The sequence below is a fragment of the Lithobates pipiens genome, unplaced genomic scaffold, assembly GCF_037356315.1.
Source record: "Lithobates pipiens isolate NorthernLeopardFrog02 unplaced genomic scaffold, aLitPip1_a1.2 Scaffold_13, whole genome shotgun sequence".
NCBI classification, from domain to species: Eukaryota; Metazoa; Chordata; class Amphibia; order Anura; family Ranidae; genus Lithobates; species Lithobates pipiens.
The window spans coordinates 40,969,979-40,994,944 of record NW_027507718.1 but is presented as its reverse complement, the minus strand read 5'-3'; the positions used below and the strand labels follow the sequence as shown (position 1 = coordinate 40,994,944).

General features: G+C 43.4%; 1 protein-coding gene across 1 annotated transcript; it reads left to right on the top strand.

The window, feature by feature from the left end:
* Nucleotides 1-5,322: 5,322 nt before the first annotated feature.
* Nucleotides 5,323-22,981, top strand: LOC143974050 (relaxin-3-like). The gene is made up of 2 exons (XM_077475038.1): nt 5,323-5,674; nt 21,977-22,981. Exons 1-2 carry the CDS (start codon nt 5,449-5,451, stop codon nt 22,345-22,347), a joined length of 597 nt encoding a protein of 198 aa, XP_077331164.1. The 5' UTR covers nt 5,323-5,448; the 3' UTR covers nt 22,348-22,981.
* The last annotated feature ends 1,985 nt before the right edge of the window (nt 22,982-24,966 follow it).

The following is a 24,966-nucleotide window of genomic DNA, read 5'->3' as shown; positions in this document are numbered from 1 at the left end:
TTAAGGACTTAAGGCAAGGTACACAAATCCCACCCTCCTAGCTGCTAGCAGACTGAGGGGTCCCCCCGCAGGACTCACCACCCTGACCGAGTACTGCGCTGTGCTCCTGCTGACCGCTCTGCCCTGTGTCAGCCACAACGTGCCCAGCATAAAAACCGCACTGTTCTGAGGTAAACAGACACCAGCATGAGAGGTAAACCGCTCTGAGGCGTAAAGAAAATGGCCGCCGGTCGTTCTAGTAAAAAAAGACACAGAAAATGGCCGCCGAACCTTCTACAAAATGGCTGATGGCACAAACACTGCATAAGACTACAGAAAAATGGCCGCGGCCTCAGCAAAATGGCAGCGGGGGCCTCTCCTCATGCTCAAACAGCCCAAGCACCTCACAGTGAAGAAAAAGGGCAGAAAAGACAAAACGGACCCTAACAGTTAGCGCAGCCCCCTGTCAAAGCCCCCCCCGGAAAGGTACATACACCACACCTCATGCCCAGTCACACAGTGGCCCCAGCAGGCGGAGGAGGAAATGAGGGACAGGGAGAGTGATAGACCCCCTAGTCGACCTCCCAGGGAATGCCCAGCTGCTCTATCCTGCCAAGGCCGGGAGAGCCATACTTACCCCTCCTGTTGGGATTGATGGAGGCATTCCACCACAAATCCATCACCCGAGCAGTACGGGGTGGCTGCTGGCCACGGCACACTGTGACACGCACAGCAGTAGCCCGGTCATATGTGTGCTTTGGAGCATATAGCTCACCAGCCGCCCCTGGAGCAGAAGGGGCGTGTCGTGGCCGACCCAGCGTGCAGCTAGGGTCTGCTCAAGGATCTGTATTATCCAGCCTGTCACCCAGCCTGGCTGTTGATTGTAGATCACAGGATCAAAATTGTAGAAAAGATTCCCAGGACCAATGGTCCCCTCAGGGAGCCAGGTCCTTCTCCTACATTAGGCAGAAAAAACTGAGCTGCGGGAAGCAGGGTGAGGGGTCATAGCAAGAGGGACAGCCCCCTGGGCGGTGCTGTGCAGTCTTGCTGTTTTTACGTGTTACATGTTCTGCCTAGTCCTCTCCTGAAGGTGGCGTGATAACCCTTAGGTCAAGAATTAAAGGAGCTGTGTCCATCAATGAACGAAAGAGAAATGGGATTTTTGTACTCACCCTAAAATCCTTTAAAATCCATAGTTCACTGACGGACATAGCTCCTTTAATTCTTGACCTTATAAGGTCAAGAATTAAAGGAGCTGTGTCCGTCAATGAACGAAAGAGAAATACAGCACGTTTTACTTTTTTTCTGGAACTGGAAAGCCCTGGAACTGACTGCACTGGTGTGAACTATGCCATTGGAAACCATATCACCTACTTTCTATGCATTTTTGATGCAGAAAAAAACGCACTGGACTGCGTGTGGTGTGACCTGGCCCTCATACCATTTTTGTATGATTATAGAGACAATGTATAATCTGTTTCTTTCTTGATCCTTTTACCTTTATGAGCTTCATCACTTGTACTTTAAAATTGGAATACATTTTCTACTTGCATTTGGAGACTTGTACAATTGTACCCTTTAGTTAAATAATAGTAAAAAAAAAAAAATATTCCTTTATCCACACAATGAGGTGGATGAAGGAATTCTCTCCTGTCAAGACATTCTGACAACAGAACCTGGGACTGTCAGTATACACTGATCAGTGACTGCAACCACTGACCGACAAAAGTTTTCAAACAAGCCTGTTTGACAAAGGTTGACCTATCAACTTCTGTTGAATAGGGATGGCCACACACTGGTTATAATTTGGCTGGTCCCTTCTGAACCAGACAAACGTCAACTTATCTACAGCCAGATTTATTCTTTTACACTCTATGCGACAAAAAAAAAAAAAAGTGAAGCAGCTAAAAAAAAAAAAGTAAATAAAAAGCATTTACATCATATGTTTTTGTCATCTTTATGTCTGCATTCTAGAGTTCTTGGAACATTTGTGTGCTATTGGAGCTCTTGAGCCAGCATTGTTGGGTGAAAGAAAAGGTGAAAATACTGGATCTGTCCAGCAGTTGCTGGTAAAAAGCAGCCAGTCCTGGGTCATATATCAATCCAGAAAACTTCACGCCCAATTTCTTCCCCTTTCCTCTGCTGCTGCCCATGGTTCTTGAAAGTTCAATGAAATTCTCCACATTCAGCATGGATACTCCTGAATCCTCCAAGCCTAAAGCCTTGTACACACGATCAGACTTTCTGGCGGGAAATGTTCGATGACAGGCTGTTGGCGGGAAATCTGACCATGTGTACGCTTCATCTGACAATTGGCAGACTTTCCGAGGACAAATGTTGGCTAGCAGGTTTTCAAATTTTCCACTGACAAATGTGTGTTGTCGGATTTTCCAAGCATGTGTCCACAAGTCCGTCAGACAAAAGTCCAAAATACAAATACGCATAATCGGAAGCAAGAACGAGCCAGAAGCAGGCGGTCTTGTAAACTAGCATTCATAATGGAGAATTAACATTTGTGACGTGGCAAATTATGAAATCTCGAAATGTAGCTCATAATTCTCTTCTTTAATGGGATAATAATGAAGGTGCTTTGCTGGTGATACTGATGGAGTTATTGCAAACAAATTTTCAAAGGCTTTTTTTTCTAGGTTATTCTCCACAATTTTTTTTATTGTGCATTAAAATAAGAAAACAAATAAAAATAAACATGCTATTTGCCAATAGAACTGAACCAAAAAGTGCATTCTATGCATCCAAAAATATAGAAAATATACCAAATCAAATCATTATTCAACCAAAAAAATAATGTCAAAGCAATAGCTCCAAGGCCAATAATAAATAACATGTTATCTCCTCCAATTCCACAACATGGCTGGTTGATGAACGGCTGTTCAGAAACAAACTGAAAAGCGTGAAATGAAAAGCGCAAATCAACACTCAAATCAAAAAATTCTGCCTCCATCTTTGCAGCACTGGTCATCATTGAAAACATCTGCGCCCTTTGTGTTAAATTCCATCCCTCACCTACATGAACACTCCTCGGCAGCGTGAGGCAAAATCTAACTGAAAAATGTCTTCAGTCAGCTAGGCGCCATCTCACGGACACAGCAGCTGATCGTAAAATCAGCTGTTGTGCTATTAAGTATGGCGCATGCGCAGTTCGTCTTGGGCACTATTCGATAGCGGGCACTTCTCGACAGAACACCGGCCCTGGATCCAGCTGCCACCTCAGGGTAGAAGATTGTTGCGTTTTCGGGGTGCCCTGCCACTAGGCTTGTGATGAAGCCAGGACTTGACAGGAGGAAAGGACTCGGGAGGCAGAAGATCAGGCCAGGAGAAGAGGTAAGTGAGCCACAGAGGCTGAGCAAAAGTCCTTAGTTGCGTGACTGGGGTTAAAATTTGTGAAGAGGGGGTATTTGTGCCATGTGTGTGGGGGGGTATTTGTGAAGCGGAGTGTGTGGGGGTATTTGTGTGAAGTGGAGTGTGGGGGCGGTATTTGTGGAGTGTGGGGGGTAATGCTGGGGGTTAATAGTGCGTCCGCTGACACCAATGCTGGGGGTTAATATTGCGTCTGCTGACACCAATGCTGGGGGTTAATAGTGCATCCTCTGACACCAATGCTGGGGGAAAGGAAAGTTTGCATGTGGCCCCCATTGGATTTAAAAACTTGTCCTGTGGCCCTCAGGTAATTTGAGTTTGAGACCCCTGCTCTAAACTGTATCTACCCTTCTCAATTAATCCCTGAATGATGGCTATAACGTGGTTGCACATTGCAGGGAGGGTGTCACATAACTTCCTCCCATGCTTGCGCTTCCCGCATGCATCGGCAATAATCTGTGATTGTGGGGTCATTGGGCATAGCTAATCATAGATTGGGACGAATAGTGTGTCCAATCACAGCAAAAACAGGATTTGCAGGTCATCGGCAATCCTCTCCTCACGTGCATAAGGAGAGGAAAGCCGATTAGTGGCAATCCACACAGGGGACACTGATAATCAGGACACTGAAAAATTACTTATTTACAAAATTTTATAGCAGAAACAAAGAAAAACTTTTTTTTTCAAAATTTTCTGGCTTTTTTCATTTATGGCTCTTTCACACAGAATCCGTTTGCTCAGCAGGTATCAATCTGTTGAGCTGGCAGATGACAGGTCCGTCTTTACTGACTGTGGACAGACTGACTCGTCAGATCTCCGCTATGAGGGATCGGATGAAAACGGATCCGCCTGTCCATTTCATCCTATCTGATCCACCAGACGGATGGAAAATAGGTTTTTCATCTGTCTGAATTTAGCGTAACAGATGTCAGTGGACATGTCACCGCTGACATCCGTAGCTCCATAGAACTGCATGAAGCGTCCGTTCAGGTCTGCCTAAAAAACCGACAGGTGAACCTGAATGGTCTGCATGTGTGAAAGGGGCCTTATTTAGCAAAAAAAATAAAAAAACCCAGTGGTGATAAAATACCACCAGAAGAAAGCTCTATTTGTGTGAAAAAAATAATTCATATGGGTACAGTGTTGCACTACTGCACAATTGTCATTCAAAATGCGACAGCACTGAAAATTGGCCTGGGCAGGAATGGGGTAAAAGCAGTGGCGGTGCATCCATAAAGGGCACAGGAGCGCCGCCCCCTCGAGGGAATTTGCTTTGCTAACACTGAATCCGCCTCTCAGCCAATCAGGTTGCCGGGTCTATTACCGGTCACCTGATAGGCCCTGTGATTGGACGCCTGAGAGAGCACAGAAGACATGGAGGACGTGCAGGAGACCGCCGCTGACCCGCTCCGAGACAGGTAAGTGCTGGGAAGCATCTGATGGGGCACACTGGCGGCATCTGATGGGGCACACTGGCGGCATCTGATGGGGCACACTGGCGGCATCTGATGGGGCACAGTAGCAGCAATTGATGGGCACACTGGCAGAAATTGATGGACACAGTTTCAGCAATTGATGGGCACAGTGGCTGCATTTGATAAGCACAGTGGCTGCATTTGATGGGTGCAGTAACTGCGTTTGAGGGCACAGTGGCTGCGTTTGATGGTACAGTGACACTGGGTAAAAGTGACGTAGGCAGGAAGGGGGTAAAAGTGCTTAGTAGACAAGGGGTTAAAGTCAATGGGAACATGTCTACAGCAGCCCTTACTTTCTGTCATCTCCCAAGACAATGGAAACAAAGCAGAGTTTGTATGTGTGCACTCCACACTGCCCTCATAATTGTTGGAATGGCGAGTGCAAGACTGGATGCAGTGAGGTGGAAGACGCTAGCGTTAGAAGACACAGGTGGGAGGGGAAGAGGAGTCGGGTGAGTCATGGGCTCTGATGGGGGGGATATAAAGCAATGGTGTAGGTGAGACAGGACATCACTGACACGGAGAACTCAAGTGACTGGAGGACTCGTACACAGCCCGTCCCGTTCAAGTGAGAACAGAGAGCCCTAGGCGCGCCTCAGGTGACAGGGTTTCTCCAATGGCGCTCTTACGAGGCACTGTGCTGTTCGCGGCCGGGCTGTTCATCCTTGCGTCCGCACTGGCCGGCGAGCTGAGGGGGCAGAGGAGCCCGGTGAGCGGCACCGAGTACGGCGTGAAGCTGTGCGGGCGAGAGTTTATCCGTGCTGTCATCTTTACGTGCGGGGGGTCTCGCTGGAAGAGGATACCTGAGGAGGAGCAGCGGGAGTCCGGCTTAGTGAGGAGAGGTGAGCAGCCCGCCAATTTCTACCAACTCGCAGCGCGCGCTGCCTAGCTGAGGCGCTCCACCGCCTCCTCGAGTGTCCTGGTATAGTGGGATCTTCTACATTCCCTTACTGTTAGCTGGACACAGCATCTAACAAGCATGCAAAGAATTTGTAAACCGAAACGTTTCCAAATTTGTTGGCTTAAATAGTCCCTGTAGTTAACTTTGATAAAAAAAATTCCTTGTAGTTTTAGGCTCAGGTGTCACCTCTGACAGGAAAACAACCTTATTAACCACTTCAGCCCCAGAAGATTTTACCCCCTTCCTGACCAGAGCACTTTTTACAATTTGCCACTGTGTTACTTTAACTGACAATTGTGCGGTCGTGCAACGTTGTCCCCTAACGAAATTTGCGTCCTCGCCCCCAAATAGAGATTTATTTTGGTGGTATTTGATCACCTCTGTAGTTTTTATTTTTTGCACTATAAACAAAAACAGAGCGACAATTTTGAAAAAAAATATATATTTTTTTACTTTTTGCTATAATAAATTGCCCTCTCATTTAAAAAAAAAAAAAAACAAGAACAAATTTCTTCATAAGTTTAGGCCAATATATATTCTACATATTTTTGGTTAGAAAAAATCAGAATAAGCATATATTGATTGGTTTGCGCAAAAGTTATAGCATCTGCAAACTATGGGAAAGAAATATGGCTTTTTTTTTTACTAGTGATGGCTGTGATCTGCGATATATATATTTTTTTTTTTTGCAGTACTGCAACATTGCGCCAGACAGATCTGACACTTTTTTGGGATCATTTGCCAATTATACAGTAATCAATGCTATAAAAATGCACTGATTACTGTGTAAATGTCACTGGCAGGGAAGAGGTTAACACTAGGGGTTAAATGTGTGTTCTAACTGTATGGGGGTGGGAGTGACTAGGAGAGGAGACATAATTTTTCCTACTTAGTATGAACAAACTATATATGTTTCCTCTTCCCTGACAGCACAGGTATTTTTGTGTTTGTACACACAAATCCCCATGCTGGTGCTCCTGCGTGGCCGGTGGCGATCGTGCCCGCCAGCCACGCACATCGTGTCCTCCTCTGTGCAGGCTGGCCCCCTGGTGTCTGAAAAAAGGGTAGGACGTACTTGTATGGAATTTCACCCAGGGGAGCCATTCTGCCACAGTATATCTGCGTGAGCCAATCGGGAACCGGTTAAAGTGCCCCAGTTGATTATTTCATATTATCTGAGTTTCTGCAGTCAATCTTTTTAACACTCGCTTTCAATGTGTAAATACCCCCTTTTTTCTTTTTTTTGTTTAGAGTATTTGAAACAATCAACTCCTTAAGTGCTCAACTGTTTTATTATGTGCATGGCCAGCCTGTAAATCGCTGTCTGAAACGAGGAATAAAAAAATATTTTTGGGGGATTTTAATGGAAGTAAGACCGAAGACTACTTCTATTTTAGGTGTTTTTAAGGACTTTATTTAGGTTTTGCTTAGGATAAAAAGAGTTTAATTGAACAAATAATATGCTTAAGACTGGTACCCAGTACAGACAGTCCCAGAGTTACAAACATCCAACTTGTGTACGACTCATACTTACAAAGGGAGGAAGACAACAGGAAGTGAGAGGAAATATACCCTAGGAAGAGAAATTCACTCCTGTAAGAGTTATAGGAAAAAAAGGCACCTCCACTAAAGGAAGCTTTATCACCAATCCTTGTTTCCGCTACAGCCCAATATTCTCAAAATTCAATTGTCATTGGGACAGAAAGTGAGGTGAAATCTTCTGAACAGGAGCACAGACAGCACAACAACCATTACAGGGGTGTTAACTTCCCTATGCTATCCAAAAAGCTTAAAAAATATTATATTGGCTTGAGATACACTTAGAAAATGTACCTGTTACAAGTAGCATACAAGTTTAACTTAAGAACAAACCTACAGAATCTTGTTTGTAACCCGGGGACTGCCTATATCGTAAAACCTAGGTTTGAAGCATAACCATTATATAAAACAAGAGCCATTCACACAATAACATTCATATTTGCTCTTTCCCGACCTCATATGGTTGGTAAGGATGTAGAAAAGAATAAAGCGGACAAGGGACAAAATTTGCATGGTTCAGCAGGGACCTGCTGAATTTTGATCCATGTATGAGCAGGGTGGTTTTACGGAAGTTGATCAACCAATCCACTTCTGTACAAATGCTTTGTTGGAATATTTCCGCTCAATCAGCATCACCAGCTATAGCCTGCACTGCTGATGAGTGTATTCTGATGACGAGGAAGTCTCCCCACTATCAGAACAAAAGGATAAGGATTCCCCCATCTACATCAAATTTGAGGATGGGAAATCAAGTCTTTTTTTTTTTTTTTTTTTTTCAACCAGTGAAAATAAATCATCTTTGCATTGCCTTAGAATCAAGATCTAAAGTAGGCACCTCTGAGAAGCTTGTCATGAGGGATTCCAGCCATAGATTCCAGATTTTATAGAATTTTGGGGGGCAAGCTATGCCAGTATGTGTTATCTTGAGCTTGGGAAAAACTGCATTTATCAGGCAAAATTCTTGTCTTAAAGCTGGAGGGTTGGGATTCTTTCAATTGTGTAGTATAGACTTCCTTGCCTGCAAAAATATTAGGTGAAAAATAATATGTTCGTGGACCAGAGAATTAATGTAATTCAAGAAGACATACTTCAGAGGTTCTAGGACTGGAAGATCCGAGGTGAGTCTCTAGTATGGAGTGTAATACTTCCCAAATGGCAGTGATGCAAGAGCAAGACCAGAAAACAGGATTTAGGATAGCTGAGTCGCCACATCTAAGACACAGGCTGTACCGTATGGGCCAATCAGGCGTGTAGTGTAAATGATGTATAAACTTAAATTGTATGAGTTTATCCACTAATACTATCTGCAAACCAGGTGTTCAAAACCTCCTCCCAGCTATTTTAAGTTTTAGATAAGTGATCTTATTAAAATTAATGGTGAGTTTAGATGACCCTTAATGTGTCAGAGTTGACAATTAGTTCACCCAACTTTACTTTGTATTACGCTTTAAAAATTTTGCGGTATTTTTTTACACTGTCTTGATCATTTAGCTGTTCAGCTAAAGTCCTATTAGCAACTTCGTTCCTCATTTTCAGGTAAGGTCATATTTAAGTTTCAAATATGGTGATTGACAATCTAGGACAATATTTTATTTCAGAAAATGCACTACGTTTTGAGAATATATTACAAAATACAGGAGTTTTACCATTTATTATATATATTTTTTTATATAGAAGTCCAGTAAGCTTGGCTACTGTTGACCCATTCAGTAGCATTTTAACATTGCCTAAAATATAATGATATGCTTTTGTGTGCATACTTATCTAGTTAGGTAATTCATTGACCAGAATGTATTCATAAACGCACGTCTGACTTGCAAAGTTTTGGACTGGCCATACATGGCACAATAAAAGAGAGCCTGAATATAAACCTTAAAGGGGAGGGCCACCCTGAAAAACAAAAAAATGTTAAAAATTACAAAAAATCTAAAAAAAAAAATGAGAACATTTTTTTTTTTTTTACTTACCAGAAATGCCTGTTGCTAGGCACTTTCTCCTAATCTTCCTCTTCCTCCTCCGCGGAGATCTTCTGTCTTCTCTCTTCGTCGCGGCGTCTTCTGGGTAATGAGTCGCGCTGTGTTCTGGGAACTGTGTGTTCCAGAACACAGCGCGTCCCATTCAGAAAGCGCTGCGGGACTCGCGCATGCGCAGTAGCTGCGGGACTCACGCATGCGCAGTAGGAAACGGGCAGTGAAGCCATAAGGCTCCGCTGCCTGTTTCCCTTACAAGGGATGGTGGCGCCGGGACCCGAGAGCCGAGGGACGGGTCGGCCTCGGGCGGCCGACATCGCGGGCGCCCTGGACAGGTGAGTGTGTTTATTAAGTCAGCAGCTGCAGTGTTTGCAGCTGCTGACTTTTTTTTTTTTATAACCGGCCCTCCGCTTTAACCAAAACACATTTTGCAGCAATTGAACCATTTATGAATTGCAGGAACAACCACTTGTTCGTTCTGTGGTAACAGTCTCTTCCAACAATCACATTTCCAGCATGTTTTAAATTCTTTTGTAATTTATAGCCTATCATTGCCAATTCTTTGGAGAAAAATGAATATATCTTCAACCATATGTGTACCATGAAGGTCCTTTTGGTGCACAAGTTGCTCAAGAATAGACAGATATCTTACCACCTGTTTTCAGTAAGACGTCTTCCTATTTTAAAGTGAAAGTAAAGTCAAAACTTAGCTAACCCTAAACCTACTCTCTGCAGAACAGGTATGTATAGCGATTTTTGCTTTACAGGGCTAGATAGATTAGTCTTAAAATGTGACTGAGAATAGGTTTAGAGCTGATTAGGTTTTTCTTTACTTCCACTTTAAGTTAGCTAAAGTCTTAATAATTTACATTCTGCTATTAAAATGTTTGTTAAGAATTTGCAATAAAGGGCAAACAAATAAAATGCATTAGTTTGTTAGTGGCTATAGAAATGTGAGAGTTTATGGGAAGTTTGCATCAGAGCCCTTTAAAAGGCAACCTTCAATGTCTAGTATATCTAGAAGCAGTTTGTCACATTTTAGTGGACTAGTTCTTTAATTTTGAAGACACAGGGGTTGATTTACTAAAGGCAAATCCACTTTGCACTACAAGTGCACTTCAGTAGCTTTAGATCTGAGGGGAAGATGAAATGAGGGAAAGCTGTGCTGATTTTATCATCCTATCACGTACAAGCAAAAATTCTGTTTTTTTTTTTTTTTCCTTGCATGCCCCCCTCAGATCTACAGCAACTGCACTTGTAGTGCAAAGTGGATTTGCCTTTAGTAAATAAACCCCATTGTGTAGTTTCTCCAGCAATGTCTACAGTTCCATTGACTGTCAGGAACATACTTCAACATTTATATCCACACAAGTAACCCAGGCATCTTGATGCAATCACCATGAAAAGGCAGAACATCTCTTGGACAATAACATCCGCTTTTCATGGTGTCCATGTTCCCTGTGTAATAAAAGCTGGCATATCTCCCTGACACTAGTGAAAATTGAAGTCGTTTCTTGGATAAGCTACGAAAAGTCATTGACATTACAAAGCAAGTTCAGCTAAATTTGATTAACTACTTACTAGACCAGCCATTCTCAACCAGGGTTCCTCCAAAGGTTGCTAGGGGTTCCTTGAGTTGTGGCCGATGAACCACTTTTTTGATGGTGCCTACAGAGTTCAAAGTTTAGCATCACTTAACAAAGCCAGCAGCAAGACACAAAATATATTTTTAGCTGTCTTTAAGGGTGGAATTCTGAGCACCATTTTAAGGGGAACATTCTTCCTATTGACCAGCAGTATAAGGGGCATTGTTCTATTGAGCCCTGATGAATTGGTTTTAGTAAGGGTTCTTTGAGACCTAAAAATTATGTTTGGGGTTCCTCTAGGGTTAAAAGGTTGAGAGAGCCTGTACTAGACATACCATGACTTGTAGAGAACCTTTATGAACAATTCAGTGCTCAGACAGCAATCATTGTCAAGAATTTCCAGCTCTATGCAAATTCCTGCTGTGAAATGTTATTATAAATGTATTAAGTACATTTTTGTTTCAGTATAGTAAAACTCTATTACATAGCTTCACAAACCAACTACAAAATTGACATATGTACTAACACATGTTTCTTGCTATCAAAGGAATAATCATAACAAATAGAAAACATTTGCTTCATATTGTTCTATGTCAGGTGTTTGACAAAACACCTAAAATCAAGTATCTTCTCTCATAAACTGGTCTTTTTTTTCCTATCCTTTAGTTCAGTTGATGATGGTCATATGCAGAATGGTCTGTTTTTCTAAGAGGTGATGCTTGGTCATTCTCCAAATAACCACTTTAAACCATATACACACATAACTTGATACACATTAGTAAAACATTCTTTGATTTTGACAGGGATATGTTTTCAAATGACATGATTTCTTGTAGATTAAAGTGGGGTGCCCCTTAAAAAAAAAAAAAAAAAAATACTTCAGCTGCTGACTTTTAATAATCGGACACTTACCTGTCCCAGGGTCCAGCGATGCGGGGGAACGAAGCCCCCCTCGTTCCCCGCTCCGCTCGTGGCGCCGTCATTCTTACTGTGGGCACCCGGTTGTGGCACCCACTGCTCATGCGTGAGCCGCGCAGGGTGCAGTGATACGCCGCACAGTCATCTGGGACACGTGACAGGTCCCAGATGACCGTGCGGCGCGAGGGGAAGTCATGTCACCAGCCTGGCAATGAAGAAGGCAGACTACGAGGGACCCCCTAGCAACAGGCATTTAGAGGTAACACATTTGTTTTATTATTTTTTGGTGGCAACACCACTTTAATTTCTAGAAAATGTTTACCAGGTGCTATGCACAAAATAACTAATGTAATAAGTTTTGTATCATTCTAACAGCTTCGCTTAACCCTTTTGTCACAGATTTTTTTTCTATATCTACGGCTCATGGTACATTAGGGTGATTAGTAATTTGTAAATATAATTCAGTAATAGAGAATGTGATGTACCTAGCCTATTTGCCACCTAGGTGGAGAAATTTATAAAACTCCCATTCTATAATAATTATGAACAATCAAAAAATGATACGTAATGGCCTAAAAAAAAATGCAGACACAGAGGAATTATTGATTGTTTTTTTTTTTTTTTTTTATCAGGGAACCTCTGCTAAAAATGTTTATATCTACATTGTCTGGTACACTAGTGTGATCAGTAAGTTGTAGATATAATAATAATAATGGCAGTTCAGATTGTAGTAAGAGTCGGTGGCCAGTGTTGTAGTGCCTCCATACATTGGTGATCAGTGGAATAGTGCCCCCTTGCGTTGGTGGTCAGTGGAGTTGTGCCCCCTTGCGTTGGTGGTTAGTGGAGTTGTGCCCCCTTACACTGGTGGTCAGTATTGTAATTCTTCAAAACTTTTTTTTGTATCATCTTACACAGCTTATCCCAATCTTTTTATCACATAGCAGCAATTGAAATAACTTTTATGTATTGGAAACCTCTGGTAACTTTCGTATGACTACAGCTCATGGTACATTAGCATGATCAGTAAGTTGTCGATATAGTAAGATTGATAGATAAAGTAATGATGGCAGTTATAGATGGTCAATGGAGAAGTGCCCCCTTAACATTGATGGTCTGTGGAGAAGTGCCTCCTTACATTGGTGGTGGTGGTTTAGTGTCCCCTTAAATCTGTGGTCAGTAATGGAGTGTCCTCTTATATTGCTGATAGTGGTGTAATGCTCCCTTACATTGGTGGTCATTGAAATAATAAAGTAAATGAACAGAAGAGAAATCTAAATCAAATCAATATTTGGTGTGACCACCCTTTGCCTTTAAACAACATAAATTCTTCTGGGTACACTTGCACACAGTTTTTAAAGGATTTCAGCGGGTAGGTTGTCGCAAGCATCCTGGAGAACTAACCACAGATCTTCTGTGGATTTAGGCTGCCTGAAACCCTTCTGACTCTTCGTGTAATCCCAGACAGACTCGCAAATGTTGAGATCAGGGCTCTGTGGGGGCCAATCCATCACTTCCAGGACTCCTTGTTTCTTTATGCTGAAGATCTCCAACTCCATTTGCAGAAATGAGAGATGCATTGAAATTTCCGCGGCCGAAACATATCTGCCAAAAATGTTGATAAAGGCGCCGATAATGCACGCCATTTTACCATGATTTTACTGTGCTTAAAAGTATATTTTCATAGGTGATTCAAAAACATAACATTGGTGCGTTATTGATGCGCTCTTGCTGTGTTTTCAATGCAGGGTTTTTGGTGCTATTTTTTTTTTTTTTTTAACTGACCATAAATGCGTCAAGCAAGATTTTTAACACCACAACGGAAACGCAACAGACCAAACCAGTGTGAAGACATAGAATTTAAAAGGGATGCATATATATATATATATATATATATATATATATATATGTATGTATATATATATATATATATATATATATATATATATATAATATATATATATATATATATAATATATATATATATATATATATATATTTTAGCTTTTCTTGCACTAAAGGTGCCGATAATGGCTGACAATAAATTCATATTCATTTCAATTCATGATATTAATTTAAAAGATGGAACATAATACAATTATATTTAAAAGTAATAGGATTTTTTTTCATTATACTTGCCTGTAAAATCCTTTTTCTTTGAATACATTTATGGGACACAGGATAATATTCATTAACTACTGGGTTATACAACTCTAGGTGAATAGACACCGATAAACAAGGACTTGGGTAGGAAGTCAGCCCCTATATAACCTCTCCCAGACATGAAGTACTTTCAATTTTGTAGCAAGCACTGAATCCTCAAAGAGGGGAGGGACCTCTGTGTCCCATGATGTAAGAAAAGGATTTTACAGGTAAGAATGACGAAAAAATCCTATTTTCTTTATCATACATCATGGGACATAGAGTTAGGCTAATATTCATCACCTACTGGCAGGGCTGGACTGGGACAAAAATGTGGCCCTGAACTTCATCCAGACCAGCCCACTTTAATTTTGAGTGTCCCCATCGGCAGCCCCCTTCACATCAGAGTGTCCCCATCGGCAGCCCCCTTCACATCAGAGTGTCCCCATCGGCAGTCCACTTACATCAGTGTGTCCTCCCTCTCCTCCCCCTCCCACGTGTACTCACAGTTCTGAAGGCAGCATCTGGTTCCTCTCTCCAGTCATGTGATAAGCGATAAGGGGAGAGAGGAAGGAAAGTCTGCTGCCTTTCTATCTCCCCATGCAGGCTGGAGGGAGCAGAAAGTCTAATCCACTCTCCAGCAAGTGTTGGCAGCTGCTCCTTGGTGACAGGAGTGAAATCATGATCACTCACTGTCAGAGAGAAGCGGCTCCAGGACTGCACTGGACCGGCCCACCGGGAAACTCCCAGTAGTCCCGATGGCCAGTACATGCCTGCCTACTGGGACATCTCAGAGCAATAGCCTTGAGGGGAGGGAGACACCCTGCCAAACAAAAATAGCCATCAAACTTTAAATGGCAGCCTGTAGTACACTACGGCCAAAAGTCGAATCTTCGGCTGCTCTAACATCTACCTGATAAAATCTTGGGAACGTGTGCACTGAAGACCAGGTAGCAGCCTTACAAATCTGAGCCACAAATACCTGATGGTGAAAAGTCCAGGAGGTTCCTACACCCCTGGTAGAATGAGCTCTCACCCCAAAGGGGAGGAGCCTTATGTTTCAGACCATAGCCCTGAATGACCAACTGGCGGACCCAATTGGCAATAGAAGCTTTGGAAGCTTCCTGCCCCTTCTTGGGTCCTTCTGGTAAAACAAAAAATGAGTCTGATCCTCGGATCTCCGCAGATGTAGACAAACTCCGACTGCCCAGACAACATCCAAGGAATGCAGTCGTTTCTCTTCTGCCAAACGAGGCTGAGAGAAAAAAGAAGGCAAAACAATGTCCTGGTTTAAATGAAAGGCCGACCTCACCTTTGTCAGAAAGGATGGAATAGGACGCAACACCGCCTTATCGTGAAGAATTGGATATGGTTCCCTACATGAAAGGGCCGCTAATTCTGACACCCTTCTAGCCTAGGTGATGGCCATGAGGAAGGCTAGCTTGCATGACAGCAAGACTAATGGAATCGCCTTTATAGGCTCAAATGGTTGTTTCTGTAACACAGACAGCACCAAATTTAAGTCCCAAGGACACATTGGTCACCTAGTGGGGGGGGAGGGGAGCAAACAAGTTACCCCCTGCATAAAGGTTTGGACCAGCGAATGGGAGGCTAAAGACCTTTGGAAGATTAGACAGGACCAAAATCTGACCTGAATTCCACAGCCGACTGTAGAAAAGAGAAAATTCTCCCAGTCACGTATTTCCAAGGATACCATTTTTCTGGCTTTACACCAAGCCATATAAGTCTTCCAGACCTTATAATAAATCTTCCTAGTGACCACTTTCCTAGCATTCACTAGGGCAGACACCACTGGTTCCAAGATGCCACCATCCTTCAGCACCCTGTCTTCAATAGCCATGCCATCAAATATAGAGACTTTAAATTCGGGTGCAATATAAGAACTTGAGACAGTAGATGGGGCAGCGCGGAAGCATCCATGGCCTTTCTATTGCCAATCTCACGCTCTCTGGCAACCAAAATGACTGGAACCCCCTCTCTACTGTTCCGATTGCCAGGGGATCCCTTGTTTGGGACACAAAGTGATCAAGTATGTTGTTGAACCTGGATTCCAATAGATCAACATCTGGCCATTCCCAACGCTGGCAAATTTCCTGGAACACCCTCGGGCGTAGGGACCATTCCCCCGGGCATATCTGCTGGTGGCTGAGATAATCTGCCTTCCAGTTCTATACCCCTGGGATATGAACCGCCGATAGAACCGGCACATGTACCTCTACCCAGGCTAGTATGTAGTTCACCTCTTTCTGAGCTGAGTGACTCTTGGTAGCACCCTGATGGTCTATATAGACCACTGCAGTGGCATTGTCGGACTAAACCATGATAGGGCAGCCCTGAAGCTCTACCATCCAGGACCGTAGGGCCAGACGTACTGCCTGCAACTCCAGGATGTTGATGGGCAGGCTCTGTTCTGCCCTTGAAAACCGGAAAGAAGGATCTTCCCTTTTGCATGTTCTGATCCTGCAACCACCAACTTCGGCTTAAGCACGCCAGAGGAGATAAGAACATGGGGTATTCCAGGGCTTGCCTTCTCCTGTTCCAACCCGACAAGATGTCTTGTTGTATAGGCCTGGAATGAAACTGGACATAGGGCCCTGCCTCAAAGGAGGACATCATTCACCCTAGAAAACTCATACAGAGCCAAATGGAGGGTTGTCTGGTGCCCCTTTTCAGACGCACCTGATCCTTCATCGCACATATTCTTACGGGTAGAAAAAATACCCTTGCCTGGATTAGACCTAAATACTTCAGACTGAGCTGGTCTCAAGGCTGACTTTTCAGGATTTATGACCCAGCCCAGGCTTTCTAAATACCGCACTGTGCAGCCTATGCTGTGTTCTAGAACCTGTAGTGGGTGATCTCTGAGCAGGAGGTCATCCAGTTATCTGAACACCACGATTCCCTGGGCCCTTAAAAGACCCAGTACTGGTGCTAGGACTTTTGTGAACACCCGGGATTCTGTGGCAAGCAGGAAGGGCAGAGCCGCAAGCTGGCAATGATGTTCCTCTACTGCAAATCGCAGGGACCTCCGATGAGGTTGAAAAATAGGTACGTGTAAATACGCGTCATTGATATCAATGAAAGCTAAGAAGTCTCCCATCTGGAGCGAGGCATCTACTAAGAGGACAGACTCCACCTGAAAGAACTGGATTAATAGATGCAGGTTCAGCGATCTTAGATCCAAAATGGGCTTTGTGTCCCCGTTTGGTTTTTGAACCATGAACAGGTTAGAAATGAAACCCAGCGCCCCTTTTGGATACAGGAACCTGTATAGTCACTCCCTGATGCACTAAATGATCTAGCGCTTGAAACAATAAGTTTCTCTTTGGAGGATCCAAGGGAATGCTGGATCTTGGAAACCTCTGAGGGGGAACCCCCTATAATTCCAGCTTGTAACTGCGGGATACTGTCGAGGTGACCCCCCTCGCCCTGAATCACTGTTCTCCAAATGTCCGCAAAGTGCAGCAGCCACCCCCCAACCAGAAAGAGTGGGGGCATCCCCTCAAAAGGAGGGCTTGGTGCCGGGTTTAAAAGAGTTTTGGACTCGGGTTTCTTCTGGCCCTGTGGCTTGCCCCTGGCTCTAGTGCCCTGTTGGCAGCAGAACTGCCTTGGCACTGAGACACCTGAGGAAGCAGTCCTCAAGGTTTTAAACAAGAGATGCCTGGTCCTTTTCTTCACAGGAAGTAAAGAGAGCTCTTCCCCTCTTACCAATAACTTCTTACAAGGAAGCTCGGCTGACCAGTTCTTAAGCCACAAAGGTCTGCGCATGTGTACAGACAGGAAGACCAAATGAGAAACCTGCTGTATTGAATCCTTCAGGGCATCAACAGCAAAACGCAGCACTCGAGGTATATCTGCTCTGCTTTCAGCATGATCATCCTCTTGGTTAGGCCTGTCAGGCAGTCTGACCTGATCCTTTAAGGACTGGCAGACTCCATTTGCTGCGACAGCTGGCTGAATAGCTGAACTGGCCAAAGAAAAGGAATCCTTTAATATTGATTCCAGTTTCTTGTCAACAGGGTCCTTCAAGCCCTGTGTATTATCCACCGGACAACTTAAGTTCTTTTTTTAAGGAAGAGACTGCCGCATCTATGGCTGGGATGCTCCACTTCTTAACAGACTTTTCCTCCATGGGAGACATAAAAGGGAAAACCTCTTAGGAGGAACAAAAATCCTGTCAGGATGTTCCCAATCAGCATACACTGCGTGTTCCAACAGTGGGTGTAAGGTGAAAGCCTGTGTGGCCTGAGGAGGTCTCAGGGACCCCATAGAGGACCAAGGGGGCTAAAACCTCTACAGGAGGCAACTTAAAGGTAGAACGAACCACCATCTCGGTAAGAGAATGGATCAAAAAGCCTCTGCGACTGAGAGGCTGATACCAACTGGACATCCTCTGGCCCAGATTGCTCAGAAGCAGACTCATCTGCCAGGCCCTCCATAGAATCCTTGGCATTTAGCTCTTCCCCATTCTCAACCCATTCCTGCTCCAAGATAGATGGCTCAGGGGAGGGGGATCTGTCATGCTTCTTACCACCCTGTGAGATAGAGGCAATCATGCCAGCAAACCTGTCATCTAACCCAGCTAGGGCTGAAGACCAATCATCCCTGGTGATAAAGGCTGAAGCAGCAGCATTGACCGTAGGCACAATGCCAGACAGGTGCAGCGCCACAGATTGACTGGAAGCCTCTAGCCTTTCAGGGACTACAACAATAGGGTTTCGACTAGGCTCCTCGGGAGCTACTGACGACATAGATATGCCATTCCCTGTAGTGTTAGCCCTGCTCCTCTTCTTTTTTTTTGGAAGACATTGCAAGTCACAAAAGGAATACCTGGGTTTACTATTTACATACCCCAGAAGGGAGACCCTTTAATAGGGCTTGCAAAGCCCCTATGCAACAATCCTAAGCACCTTAGCCTGCCAAGCAACACCAGGTGACTCGCGTGACCCAGGTTAGGAGAAATTAACTGGTTCAGCGCCTGCTCTGTGCTCCACAGCTGTCCCCTGGAAGCACCACATGTCTGCCATACTCAGCTTAAATAAGCTGCCCGTGCGCCGGGACATTCCATGCATGCATATGCACATGCGCGGTCCCGGGGAACGGACACGGCTTTATTCGCATAAATCATCGTAACCAAGATTAAGCTACGGCACATTCACAGCTCCGTGCGCACATAACGCCTGTGGCGAAGCCATGGCCGCTAAACAGCCACGAACACTTGTGTACTTTGGCGAATGCACGTGCGCCATGGTGAACCAAAATGCAGAATGGCGCACCCTTGAGCGTGGACCATCCATAAGTAAAAACAGCCAAGACAACAGGAAAAAAGGTACTCTTTGCAAACACCCACAGCTAGCCCAAACTCCCCCCTGTGGTCACCACACACAGGTGTTCAGCCTCTAGCTAGCTTGACTGATTGTTACAATCACTGGGGCACCCCACAATAAGTAAATAAGGGGGTTTCACCTACCCATCCAGGCACAGGGCAGCTTAGAAACTAAGAGCCCAATCTTCACCCATCACAGTGAGTTCCGTCACTTGGGGACCTTCAAGCACTGGGTACCCTTTCATGTTTTAGGGTCCACTCCCTTGGACCTGTACAGTACCCCACAAGAATGCCTTAGCTCTGTGGTGTCCATGATTCCAATACGCAGGGTCCAGCACCCGAAACCTGTTGCCTGCAGATACTCATTATTGTTTATTATTATTGCTTTAAAACCTTTGCTTGGGTGAGACTTTGCCGATGCAGTATAATTACCTTTTTGTCTTGTTTCTGTGCTCAGTTTTGGTGTGTGACCTATGACCTGAAACGGTCTTTCACAACCTCACCCTAGTAGCAGTTTGGCTGTTCCTCACCCAGTTTTCTGAATCCTGCACAGCTGTTTTTATTTGAGTCAATGACTGTTTCAGCCTACATATGAAATTGATGATCATTAGCACCTGCTTGGTATACTTAATTATACACTTGACTCTTGTCCTACGAAAGCCCTGACTTTGTGTAATGTACAAAGTGTGCAAGCGTAAGAATTGATGCTGGTTTGAAGCTAAACGGTAGTCGCACCAAATGTTCATTTGATTTGGATTGTTCTTCTGTCTGCTTGCTTTTCTATTTTGTAAATTGGTAAAAATAAGCAATTTAAAATATATATTATTGAAAACAATCTTACTTTACAGCACAATACTGTACATAATAACAGTGGGCTATTAATACTGTTTTATAACAACAAATCATGAATCCTAATTTTACTTATTTGTTAAGTTTTTTTGAATTTACAGTAAATATTGAACTGCAAGGGTGTTTTTTTTTTTTTCTTTCTGCAGTAGAGCAAATCTACCTTCTAAATGTTTGTCAATTAGAAAATTATTGGTTATATGTATTAAGGCAGAACAAAGGTGTAAGGGTTGATAACAATAACTTATAGCACTTGTTGCAATATACACTATGTTACCAAAAGTATTGGGACTCCTGCCATTACATGCACATGAACTTTAATCGCATCCCAGTCTTAGTCTGAAGGGTTTACTATTGAGCTGGCCCACCCTTTGCAGCTATGACAGCTTGAACTCTTCTGGGAAGGCTGTCCACAAGGTTTAGGAGCATGTCTATGGGAATGTTTGAGCTTTCTTCCCAAAGCGCATTTGGGAGGTAAGGCGCTGATGTTGGACAAGAAGGCCTGGCTCGCAGTCTCCGCTCTAATTTATCCAAAAGGTGTTCTACCGGGTTGAGGTCAGAAATCTGTGCAGTCCAGTTTCTCTAACCCAAATGCACTCATGTCTTTATGGATCTTGTTTGTGCACTGGTGTGCAGTCATGTTGGAACAGGAAGGGCCAACCGCAAGCTGTTCCCACAAAGTGGGGAACATGAAATCCCTTCACTGGAACCAAGGGTCAACCCCCAAAAAAACAACCCCACAACACAATCCCCCCCTCCACCAAATGATTTGAACCAGTGCACAAAACAAGCTCCAGTAAGACTTGGATGAGTGAGTTTGGGGTAGAGGAGGAACTTGACTGGCCTGCACAGATTCCTGACCTAAACCCAATAGAACACCTTTGGGATGAATTAGAGTGGAGACTGCGAGCCAGGCCTTCTCGTTCTACATCAGTGCCTGACCTCACAAATGTGCTTCTGGAAGAATGGTCAGACATTCCCATAGACACACTCCTAAACCTTGTGGACAGCCTTCCCAGGAATTGAAGCTGTTATAGCTGCAAAGGAGGGGCCAGTGCAATATTGAACCCTGTGCACTAAGACTGGGATGCCATTAAAGTTCATATTCGTGTAAAGGCCGGTGTCCCAATACTTTTGGTAATATAATGTATCAGAGTAGAATTTTTTTATTGGCTCAAAACAGTGAAAAGGTCATTAATGGGTTACTATGGGAAAGATTTATGGCATTTATATGCAGTTGTTTGTTTTTTTTTTTTTTTTTTTTTTTTACTCGTAATAGCGGTGATCTGCGATTTTTAGTAGTATTGCAACGGACAGGTCGGACACCTTTGACACATTTTTGGGACCATTGACAGAGCGATCAGTGCTATAAATATGCACTGATTACTATATAAATGTCACTGGCAGGGAACGGGTTAACACTAGGGGGCCATCAAGGGGTTAACTGTGTTCCATGTGTGTGTGTTCTAACTGGGGGGGGGGGGGGGGGGACAACTAACTAGGAGAGATGACAGATTGCTGTTTCTACTTGGTAGAAACACACAATCTGTCTTCTCTCCTCTGACAGCACAGGGATTCGTGTGTTTACACACAAACCCCCACGCTGCTGCTCGTGCACGCGATCGCGCATGGCTGGTCTCCTGCTATCACACCTGCCGGCCACGCGCATCAGATCTCCTGCTATGCAGTGGGCGTGCATGCCCCTAGCGGCGCTCGCGTGCCCTCTAGTGGCTCTCCTTTCACCCAGGAGAGCAATTCTGCAGCAGTATATCTGCTTCAGCTGGTCGGGAACCGTTTAATAAAGTTAAATAATACTTTCTGAAAGCAAACACAGGTAAATACCGAGAAATGATCTAAATGTTTAATTGTTTTTTTTTTTTCTTTTTTTTTCCCCCAAGATAACTTGCAGGCTTCCACGAACAGAGAAGTAAACCAGTTGATGGTACAGGCACTTTTAGGAACTAACCTGGAACAGCTTCAGAAACCTGATTTTCACTTAAAACCAGAACATTTATCACAACATCCCTTTATCGCCTACGATGATTTCAAAGACCGCATACCAGCATCGGAGGATTTTAGTGAGTACATGCATCAAGTGGAAGATACAGATAGAAAAATTCAGCGTGAATCTCAGAACAGCGGTACTCTAGGTTCAGATCAGTTCCCCTGGACAACATTCTCTAGGACAAGGAGAGAAATATCTGTTGGAGTGGCAGGCATTTGTTGCAAATGGGGCTGCACAAAAGCAGAAATCAGCACTTTGTGCTAAGTGAAAAGATAACCGATGTACATCACATATACCTTTTGTTTGCATAGACTTAGAATTGCTTTGAACTACAGATTTCACAAACGCTGACTATACAAATTATTTTGTTGATCACTCTTTGTACTTTAACCAAGGGCCCTGTGTGGCCTATTCATGTTAAAGTGGCCCTTTTTTTTTTTTATCAATATGTTATTTTATTCACTGTTTTGTATTAACTGAACATTCTCTATGTTGTTGAAACATGACAGAAATCAAGTTGGATTTGGAATGTGAGTTTAGAGCTGAGGAACGTTGTAAATGTGTGGCTGTAGAATGCAAGTTTATTATTCTGTTGCTGTAATGTTACAGAAAATCTGTACAGAGTATAGACAATATAACACATTGTGGAATTATGTAGATAAAGAAGCACATAGAAGCAAATACGACTTTTCGGTTCATCTTCTTTGCAGTTGAAAATATTACATCTGATATAACCAACAAATTCAGTGTGTCTCTCAGCCACCAGTCTGACCCTGAAACTTTGAAGTAAACAAGGGGCTTTGGACAAGTAATTTCCGTTTTCAGTAAAAATACATTAATATTACATCAAGTTCTTGGTGTTTTACTTCAAGTAATAAAAAATGTATTAAAAATAAAATGTTGTTTGTGATTTTTTTTGCACATATCAGAGGTTGTTTACTAACTGGAAAGAATGCAAGGCCAGAAATGGTATTCCTTTACATATGTGCCTCTTGTTAGAGCATTGTAAAAGGTAAAGGAAATTCCAATTTTTTTAAATTTTTTATTTTATTTATTTTTTACCCTATAATGTGCAAAGCTAGACAGGAAATGGTGAAGCTGCTATTTTTCAGCTGAGCTACCATGTCAAAATATATACACATATGAATTTTATTGGCATCCCAGTCTTGGTCTGTAGCGTTCAGTATTGCATTGCCCACCCTTTGCAGCTGTAACAGCTTCAACTCTTCAGGGAAGGCTGTCCACAAGGTTTAGGAGTGTCTATGGGAATGTTTGACCATTCTTAAAGAAGTGCATTTGTTGTAGAACGAGAAGGCCTGACTCTGAGTATCCACTCAAATTCATCCCAAAGGTGTTCTATCAAGTTGAGGTCAGGACTCGGTGGCAGGCCATCAAATTCCTCCACCAACTCTTAAGGCGCCAACATACCAAGACATTAGATAATTTCATGCTCCCAACTTTATGGGAACAGTTTGGGGGTGGCCCCTTGCTGTTTCAACATGACTGCACACCAGTGCAGAAGGCGGGGTCTATAAAGACATGGATGAGCAAGTTTGGGGTACAGGAACTTGACTGGCCTGCACAGAGCCCTGACCTCAACCCAATAGAGCACCTTTGGGATGAATTTGAGTGGAGACTGTGAGCCAGGCCTTTTCTCCACATCCGTGCCTGACCTCAAAGGCGCTTCTAGAAGAATGGTCAAACAATCCCCTAAACAAACGCCTAAACCTTGTGGACAGCCTTTCTAGAAGAGTTGAAGCTGTTTTAGCTGCAAAGGATGGGCCAACTCAATATTGAACCCTAAGACTGGGATGCCATTAACCACTTCAGCCCTGGAAGAATTTACTCCCTTCCTGACCAGAGCACTTTTTGCGCTTCGCCACTGTGTCGCTTTAACTGACAATTTTTTTTCCATAAATAGTGCTTTCTTTTTGTGGTATTTGATCGCCTCTGCGTTTTTTTTCGTTCTTCTGCTATAAACAAAAAACAATATTTTGTACTTTTTGCTATAATAAATATCCCCATTTTAAAAAAAAGCTAATTTTTTTTCCCCCAATTTAGGCGGATATGTATTCTACATATTTTTGGTAAAAAATAAAAAAAAATCACAGTAAGCTTAAATGGTTTGCGCAAAAGTTATAGCATCTACAAAATGGGGGATAGATTTATAGCATTTTTATTATTAATTTTTTTTTTTACTAGTAATGGCAGCAATCTGCGATTATTTTTATTTTTTTTATCGTGACTGCGACATTACGGCGGACACATCAGACAATTTTGGCACATTTTTAGGACCATTGGCATTAATACAGCGATCAATGCTATAAAATGCACTGATCACTGTAGAAATGTCACTGGCAGTGAAGGGGTTAACATTAAGGGGCGATCAAGGGGTTAACTGTGTTCCTTGGGAGGTGATTCTAACTGAAGGGGAATGACTAGAGGAAGTGACGGATCGTGGTTCCTAGCTAATAGAAACACATGATCTGTCACTCCTGTCAGAACAGGGAATTGTGTGTGTTCACTCATCCCAGTACTTTGTCTTCTGCTCACGATCACTCGTGGCCGGCAGTCATCGCGACCATCGGCCACGAGCATCGGCACCCCTGCTGTGCAGTGGGTGCGTGCATGCTATCTCGACCAAGCCAACGTATAACGACGGCTCGCGCAGGGGAGCATAACTGCGGCGGCTGGCCGGGAAGCGGTAAAGTTTATGTGCATGTAAAGACAGGCGTCCCAATTGGCATTCCAATACTTTGACAATATAGTGTATATGTTGAACAACGTTTTTTTTTTAATTTAGCCTTTCTTGCTCTTGTAAAAAAAAAAAATACTTTGCTGTGTGTTTCTGTAGCAGTCTGTGTTTTTCTCACCTGAGAAAGA